Below are 9,079 nucleotides of genomic sequence, written 5' to 3'. Positions count from 1 at the left end.
TTTTTTTTTTTTTTTCTTTTTTTTCTTCTTTTTAACGTGTGTTCGGACACAAAATAAAGCTTTGGATTTTTTTACATGGAAGCTCCTTTCCATGCGCTCTCCATCCCCGCCCCGCGCGCCTGCCCATCCCACCGGCCTCGGGGGAGCCCTGCCTGCCATGGGGAGGTTGGGAACGTCGTCGATAGACCTATTTTTGCTTCTTTTCTTTTTTTTTTTTTTAAAAAAAAAAAAAAAATAGGGGGAGGGGGAGGGGAGGGGGGAAAGGGAGAGAGAAACACCTTTAAAGAGAAAATCGGAGGAAAAAGTACTAACTAGATTTTGTGACACCTCTTTTTTTGTTGTTTGTGGTGGTGGTGGTTTGTCGGTTGGTTGGTTGGTTTGTTTTTTTTTTGGTTTAGGAGAGTCCTTGAGCGTTCCCCTCGGCCGACCCTCCTGCTACATTCAATCCTGACGCTTCGGTAGTAGAACTATCCTCAAAGTGCTGCTCTTGGCCGTTCCCCTGCACGGTGTCCTCTGATTCCTGACTCTCCCCACCGCCTTGAAATCCTCCATCCTCGGGGTTCCCCGTGGGGGTGGGCAGCCCCCCGGCATCTCTCACCCGCGGCCGTCGGCCCCTCCGGGACGGGATGCCGTTGCAGCCATCCTTTTTAAGGTGCCTGTGCAAGTGGTCAGAGCGGACGAAAGTCTTGAAGCAGCTGTCGCACTGGTAGGGCCGCAGGCCGGTGTGCACGCGCATGTGGTTCTTCAAGTCGTAGTTGTGAGCGAAAGCGGCTCCGCACTGCTGGCACAAGTAGGGCTTCTCCCCCGTGTGTTTCCGCATGTGGACCTTCAGCTTGTCCTGCCTGCGTGGAGAGAAAGGACACGGGGCAGTCAGACGGGGCCGGCCTTCCTCCTCCGCCTCCGCCTCCTCCTCCTCCTCGCTGCATCTGCCTCACTCTGTGGGGCTGGGACTCTTGATTCTTCCCGGAAGAAAGAGCACGGTGCCGGCCCAGTAAAGCCGGGGGTCGGCTCACAGCCCCCCCTGAGCCACAGGGCTCTGTGGGGCAAGGAGGTGTCCTGGCACGGAAGGGAAGAATGGAAACCTCGAGGACACGGCCGGTCCTGACACGGCTTCCAAAGGGAGCTGGAAAGCCGGGCCGGGCTGAGAGCAAACTACGTGGTTTTCTAAGTTTAATTTTGATCAAACCCTTCCGCTTCTCTTCCCAAAGATCAGCGGAGCAGCTCCTCCCCGTCCGGGCACAGAGGAACCAGGAAGCAAAGTGAGCAAAAATCAGCGCAAAGCCGCGGGCGATCCCTCCCCACCCAGCGGGCAAAGCTCCACACCCCCCATGCCCTCCTGTCCCCCCCATCCCCACGCCTTTGCCCCATGCCAGGGCTCAGTGCTCCCTTTCCAGCACAGCCCTGAGCCATGAAGGGCAGGAGGGGGCTTGCAGCGAGCAATGTGACGGAGGAGAAGGATGAATGGATAGGGGAGGAGTGACATCGGAAGGGAAACCCGGATGATTTCAGGCTTGGCCGCCTCAGACTGTGCCCACTGGGGCTCTGCGCGGCTGAACACGGCCTTCCACAAGTTGGGGGCAGTGTGGGAGGACGTATTTTAGCTTGAAACCAACACGGCCCTGGTGTGTTACGGCCTTGCTCAGGCTGGCGTGAGGGCACAGCTTTCATCCACATTTCTACTTGTAAAGAGCCAGTGCCTCCTGCGAGCCAGTGGGCAGCGGGGAGAGCAGTGGGGGGAAGATAGAAGGGTAAAGACAGTAGGGGAGGGTAGAAGGGTGAAGGTAGGAGGGTGAGGGGGGGGAGGGCAATGGGGTGAAGGCAGTGGGGTGAAGGCAGCAGACAGACCCCTCCACCTCCCAAAAAAACCCACCCCCGCCCCGCGGCACAGCCCCCGCTCCCTGCCAGGCCTCGTGGCACTTCCAGGAGGCCACAGCCCAGGGGTGGGGGGGAACGCGAGGACCTTGGACCGCTCAGGTGTGGCAGCCGGAACATGGGTGCGGGCACACAAAGTGCAGGCAGCCCCGGGCCCCCCCGGCGTGGGCAGGGAGGTGGCGGCTGGCAGGGCAGCGAGCAGTGCTGCAGGGCTGGCATCCTGCCCCCGCCATTATCTGCATTCCTCAGCTATCGAACGCGGGTCCCAGGCTGCCCGGGTGCGGCCCCGCACGGCTCTCGTGGTGCGGAGGGCAGCGGGACGAGGCCGGCGGGCAGCAGGCTCAGAGCGCAGCCCCACGTCCCGCAGCCACCTGCTCCAGCCCACGGTGTCCGCGGGGCTGAGAACGGAGGAAGCAGCTCCATCCTGCCCGGGGAGCAGCAAGCAGGCAGAGCAGAGCGGAGCGGAGCAAGCTGGGCCATTTGGCCGCTCTTCAGCAGCCCACACATCTCCTGGCACAGCACGGAACCCCCGCCCTCGGCCGGGCGACAGAGGATGCGAGGAATGGAAAGAGGACGTGCTGGAAGGCTTGGGCTAACGGAGGAACCCCAACCGTACCCCGTCACCCCGTGTTCCTACAGCGGGCCGCTGGCTGGAAGCGGTGCCCGAGGAGCTGCAGCACCGCGGGGTTTGTCCGGGGCTGGGCGGGCACAAGCACACACAGCGCCGAGCTCCGCCTGTCCCCAGCCACCCAGCAAGGCCACCGACATTTCCATCGTCAGATGGAGACGTTCCTGAACGACCTCCAGCTTCCCTGCTCCCACGGAACCGACCATCACAGCGCACACCACGGCCGCCGAGCGCCGGCCCTACCTGGTGAAGCGCACGTTGCAGATGTTGCACTCGTAGGGCTTCTCGCCGGTGTGGGTGCGGATGTGGCGCGGCAGCTTGCCAGCCCCCTGGATCACCTTAGCGCAGATGGGGCACTTTTGGAATGCTTTTGCCCTGATCTTCTTCTCCACCTTCTGGGACCAGGACGGATACACGTCGCTCTCGTTCGAACTGCCAAAGTATTTCAAGTAATAATCCACGACTCCGTCGTCGTCCTTCCGCTCGTCGTCCCCGAGCTGCTGCCTCCCCACCGAGCTGATCACCTGCTGCAGCACGCTGGCGGCCAACCCATCCACATCCCTGGCGTCGTCCTCCGTCTCCGCTCCGGTGGGGACGAAGCTGGGGGAGTCACCGGCGTCCTGCTGGTCCAGGGCGGCCCCGGGAGCCCCCTCCTCTTCTCCTGGCGTGCCCAGGCCACGGCCGCTGTAATGTCCGTTCTGAGAAGGTGAGAACAAGGAGCCAGGGGCCGCCGCCGCCTCCTCCTCCTCTCTGTCCAGCCACATGGCCGGGTTGCTGTCGGGATCACAGTCATTCGCCTTTGGTCTTTCGTTGAGGGGGGCTTGCGAGTAGAAGTCCAAGCCATTGCAGTCCGGCTCCTCCTCATCCTCTTGGCCTCGGAAGTTGAGTCTCTGAAGGTCTCTCAACTCTGGGTTGGTCCACGGAAAGCTGCCTTGGTGGCCGTTGACGGGGTTGCTCTGGAAGAACTCCAGGTACTCTTTTGCTCTGAGATGGTTCCTTTGATCAATTTGATCTACTATATCCATCTGGTCATTTTTGGCCAGAATCTTCCTGTCCAGGAGATCCGTGCAAACATCCCTCACCGCCGGGATCTCCAGCAGTTTGGCGGCGTTGAGGATGTCGTTGACGTTCGAAGTGCTGACGGTAAGGGTCGCGGTGTAGGCGAACTCCAGCAGAGCCGACAAGGCGTCGGCGCTCACAAAGTCAATCTCATACACGTTTTGCTGGTCCACCACTAACCCTGAGGTGAAGAGCTTCTTGAAGTACTGGCTGCACGCCGCCAGGACGGAGCGGTGGGTGGGGAACTCCTGGCCTTCCACCAAGATGACCACGTCACACAACAGCCCATTGTTTCTCTGCTCGTTCAGACTGCTGAGGATGTCGCTGCTGTGATCGGGGAACGGGATCCCTATGGGGCCGTCCACGCCGCCCGCCATCGTGGATGCGAAAGGCTGCGGAGAGAAGAAACGCAATGACTCACGTGCTCCAGCACGGCCAAAGAGATGGATCCGCTTCATTCTTAGAATCGTGGAATCCCCAAGGCTGTTCAAGACCTCTGTGGTCACCCAGCCCAGCCATCCACCTTCTACCAATACTTCCCCATTAAACCGTGCCCCTTAGTGCAACGCCCAACCCCTCCTGAGGCCGAAGAACCCAGCGCACACCCAGCTGCGTGCTGCTCCCTAAGGGATGCTCTCCATCACCCCTGGGTGAGGAGCATCACAGCCCGATGCCAGCAAGAGCCAACCCTGCCCAACCTGCAGCACCACGCGACCGGAACGTCTCGCACTCTTTGGGTCTGTACAATGGGTGTAACGCTCCTCCCAAGCCCACTTCCCGACCCACACACGCAGCCCCACACGCGCTTCGTGCTTGCTGGCGGATTCCTGAGTAGCTCCTCACAAACATGGTTTCTAAAGAACTTTATTGAGCCGAAGGAAAAAGGAGTTTCCGCCGCGGGATTCGAACTCACGGCCCACAAATCGCGGGTTATTCAGAAGAAGAGGTGCTGGGGGGGGGGGGGGGGGAAGCAGCTGCCCAGGGGCTGAGGGCAGCGTGGGGAGAGGTCCCCCAGCCCCACAGCTACAGGGGGCCCAGGTGGAACCCCAAACCTCAGCCATCGGGGCACCGGGCTGCAATGGGGGGAGCCCCAGCGCTTCTGTTCCCTTCCCCTGCAGACCAGCGGCTTTAGAGGAGCTCCCCCCACCTCCAAGGAGAACTGGGGCTTTGTGGCGGCAGCGCCCAGCCCTGGGGACACGAGGGACTGGGGGAGCGGGGCAGGGGGCTGAGCTGGGGAGATGACCCCTCGTGCTGGGCAGGGGGTTGGGAACGGGCAGGGGGATGGTGTGGGAACGGCCGTGGGGTCACGCGAGCACCCAGGGCTGGCAGGGGAAGCCGCACGGCTCCGCTGCTCATTCTGCTCGCACAACACGGCCTTTGTGTCCGCCTGCGGACGGAGCGATGGCGGCCGAGATGGTGAGGGGGCAACGCAGCCGCCCCGCGCCGGGCTCAGCCCCACATCCAGCCCCAGGCTGAGGCCATGCCCCCTGGCAGCGCCGTAAATCCCACACTGCTCCCTTCTGGGCACGCTGACCAGAGGATGTGCGACAACCCATGGAACCTTCCACCTTTCCATGCTGGAAAAGCAGAACCAAAAAAAGCCACAGCTGAAGGCAAGGGTGCACACGAGGTGCCACAGGGCGGTGGTCAGGGTCCAGCAGCACGCTGGCACATTGGGTGACGCGCACGGAGAGGTGACGGGCCGGCGACAAGCGACCGCCCCATTGGCAAGAGCAGGGCCCTGGCACGGAACGCCAGCCCCTGCCCTCCATCTCCGGGCAGCTCCTTCCTCCCCCTCCGCCCCATGTCGCCTGCAGAGCGCTGCACGCTCGCTGTCCCAGACTGCACGTCTCTGGTGCCACATTTCACCCCAGCAACGCGCCCTCCCCTGCAACCAGAGCGGGACTGCCAGCCTGAAATACGGCCGCTTGCAAAGAGGCGCTGAGCGGCGACGCCAGGGCTCTCCCTCCCAGCTCCCTGGGGGGGACGCGACCCAAGGAGGGGGCCGTGCTGGATCCAGAGCCCAACATGACGATGGAACAACAGCTCTGCGGCCGCTGCGCACCCACATGGGGCGGAACGCCGGCTCCTCCAAGCGCTGCTGTGTGCCGGGAGAGAATTACTACAATAATGTTGCTATTAAAGAAAAAATAAAGAGGCAGTGGTTTGCTGCCCAAGGCCCAAACATCACCAGACCCCTCACCACCAACGGGAGGAACGGGCGTTTTTCCCACCCCACCAATGAATAGCTCGCCCCTATTATAGGTCACACAATGCGAGCCCTTGTCTCTTCCATGTACACTTTGGGAGCCATCACCCCGGCTGCCCTCTCCTCCTCCCAGCCACGAGGCCGGACCTGCAGGCATGGCCCCGTGCAGCCCCCAGCACAGAGCCCGGGGGGGGGTGGGGGCTGCAGAGCAGGGCTGTGCCTGCTTGGAGGGGGGGGGGGACACGCTGCTGCAGCTCCTCCGCGGTGCCATTAAAATTCTGCTGCTCCCGAGCAGGAATGCGCTGTCGGCAGTTTAGAGCCAAACTATCCAAATTATGTGGACCTGCCAAGCAGATGCGTGTTCTTGAGGCGAAGACGCCGCGCTTCGACAGAAACAAACCGCGTGGTTACAATGCAAAAGCGTGCTGACACTTCTGTGCCCCCTTACCCCCCCCCACCCCCCAAGTCAATACCCCCATTTCGGTAACACCAACAAGAAATCCCTTCTGTCCCAACCAGACAGCGCGTGTGGGGCGCAGCACTGGAGGAGACACATGACACGACCGGGATCACGCAGCCACTGATGTGCAGAGATCAGAGCAGGAGCTGCAGGCTCTGCCCGGACAATCCGCCTCTGTGCGCCAGCACCGGGCACCCCCCAGCCCCACAGATCCCATCTGAAGGCGGCCGCCCTCATTGCCCAGCGCCGTGGCTCTCCGTGGGGTCTCCTCACTGCACTTTGAATCGCCAGATTGACAACTCATCTCAGGTACCGACCACATCAGTTGGATTTAATGGGCTCCCAAAGGACCCCGGGCTCCAAATCACGCAGTCAGATCGAGCTGGCACAGCACGGAGCCAACCAGCCGCCCCTCGGCTGCAGTTTCCTTCTGCTCCTTCCCTCAGGCCCACCCAGAGCAGAGCTTTGGGGGCACCCCGCTGCAGCATCCCCCGGCCTGACATCAAAACCGAGCCAGCCGCCGCGTCCCAGCACCCAGCTACAGCGACCGACCACCTCCATTTCCACGCGGCTCAAACTCACACCTGGACCAGGCAGGCAAAGCAGCCGGGACTTCCCTCGCCGCTGCCAGGTCCGACCTGCCGGGGAGGTTTGCCTCTCCCTCTGCCTGCAGGAGGGAACTCCCCCCGAACCCCACGGATCCTTCAGCACGGAGCAGCGACCGCATCCCACGTCCTCCAGCCGCAGCAGGACAGAACTCGGAGCCTCAGAGAGCATCGGGGGAACCTTCAGGGCCACAAATAACAGAGAAGCTGGGTTTTCACTCCCATTGGAAGAGTCTCCCCACGGGCTGTGTGCAGGGGCAGCTCTGCGGGCCGGGCCCCCCCGTGTCAGCCATTTCCTAGCCGAGGAGCGGCTGCATCCTGTGCTCACCCGGAGGAGCTGCGCAGGGCCGATATATGTGGCAGAGCATCCAAGTGGGGCTGGAGGAGCTGCATCTACCCCTTGGGATGAAGAAGGCCCGACGCGGCGCTGCGGGTGGTTGGGACGTGCGACCACCAGCACTGAGCCACGCGGGTGACACACACACACACACACATACACACACATATACACACACACACATACACACACCGCCTCGCCGCTCCCGGACAGACAGGTTTGGGGTGTGATTCAGCAACCCCTGCACCTCGGGCAAACCCAAGAGAGACATTTATAATCGTTCTAGCATTCGACACTCCCCGCTCCCAGCTCTCACCGCGGGGAGAAGAGCAGCAGAACCCCACGTCGGCCCACACGGAGCCGGGCTCCAAACCGGCAGCACCAGAAGGAGCAGGAGATGGCTGCAATGAGCTGTGGTTGGAGCTGGGTGCTGCCACGGCCACGTTCCAGGCTGGGAGTCCTCCAGGAGGCCGTAAGGGACGCTGCCGCACAGCGCATCGGGAAGAAAAAGGCTTCTTGCTCTTCCCCAGACCGCTCGGATTGAAGTGCTTGCCACGTGATGCCCAAAGGAGAAGGGACGGGACAAAGGAGGGTTCTTCTGTCACATGAGCAGGGGAAGGACGAGCGCCTGCGAGGACGGGGCCACCCCATCCCGCTCAGCACCTCCACCCCAACCCACAGCAGAGCACAGCACCGCACAACGCCGACAGAACGGAACCAGAACCGGGACGGGGGATGTCACAGCAGCAGAGCCCCACCGCGACACACAGCCCCAGTGCTGCAGCAGGGGGAATCACTCAGCACCTCCCAGGGCTCCAACGAGAGGAGGTTTGGGGTCAATCCCAACGGGGAACCCTTCACTTGGAGGGCGGCGAGGCGCTGGCACTGCCCAGGGAGCGCTGGGTGCCCCATCCCATCCCCCACCACCATGGAACCGACAGGGGGATGCCCATGCCCAAGCTCCCCGCTCACCTGCTGCCCATCAGTGGGTCCCACCAGGCCCATGGGGCTCCAGCCCGGCCCCACACACCAGGCCCTGGCCCCACAGCAAGGAGCGGGCCCGCACCAAGCCAGCACGCGGCCATTTGCACCACTGACAGCCACAACGAGGCCATGTTAACGCTTCTCCTATGTTGCAAGGTTAGCTTCAACTGGTTGCTCCACCCAGACCTCCTTGCCAATTTTCTCCTTTGTCATCAGAGACCGTATTTAATCCAGTAGGAATGTGCCTCCACCGAAGCCCGCGTAGGAATGGGTTTGAGGCCGAGGCGTGCACGGGGTGGTCACACCGCCCAGGGCTGGGACCGCGTGGGCTTTAAGGTCCCTTCCAACCCCAACCACGCCACGCTTCTGGGATTCCGTGCCGAAAGCCTCCAGCACCTGCACTGCCATAACACCACGTGGATACGGGACGGAGCATCCACCAGAGCAGGTTTGGGGACCTGCAGCTCCACCAGCCCCACGTAACCCGCAGCTCCCGGCTCGGAGCCAGCACCCAACCACCACCCCCAGCCCCACCACGAAGGCCGTGGCCCTGTGGGCACACAGAGGGCTCCGGGGCCTCCCTGCTGCCCGAGCAGCCCACGCACACAGCCCTCAGCCGCCTGGAAACACCGGAGCGCGGCTTACAGGGTCAGGAAGGCCGGGCAGCCCGCGTTAATGCAAGCTGCTTGCTGCGCTGCCGAACCCAACCGTCTCGAAATGCCGAACCTGAGCGTGCCCACACGCCTGTTGCCGCGGCCCTCCGACGGGTTTTCTCCCACAGAGCTCTGCCGTTGCCATCCAGCAACACGTCAGCTCCCTGCGAAACCACAGTGGGGTTTTCGAGAGATCCTGCAGCGCGCCGAGCGCTGCGCGTTCAGCCCCTGCTTCTCCTGAAAGCCTCGGATGTTCAAAGCACGGGGGGGGG

The 9,079-nt window shown here is 62.5% G+C and overlaps 1 protein-coding gene across 1 annotated transcript; it reads right to left on the bottom strand.

Annotated features, from left to right (window-relative positions):
* Window positions 8–5,959, bottom strand: ZBTB7A (zinc finger and BTB domain containing 7A). The gene is made up of 2 exons (XM_021378691.1): window positions 2,744–5,959; window positions 8–842 (listed from the first exon to the last, which is right to left on the bottom strand). The coding sequence occupies exons 1-2, from the start codon at window positions 4,015–4,017 to the stop codon at window positions 395–397; spliced, it is 1,722 nt and encodes a 573-aa protein (XP_021234366.1). The 5' UTR covers window positions 4,018–5,959; the 3' UTR covers window positions 8–394.

Source organism: Numida meleagris, chromosome 27 (assembly GCF_002078875.1).
Source record: "Numida meleagris isolate 19003 breed g44 Domestic line chromosome 27, NumMel1.0, whole genome shotgun sequence".
Lineage (NCBI taxonomy): Eukaryota > Metazoa > Chordata > Aves > Galliformes > Numididae > Numida > Numida meleagris.
Note: the sequence above shows the minus strand (reverse complement) of the source record. Positions and strands in the feature narration are given on the sequence as shown.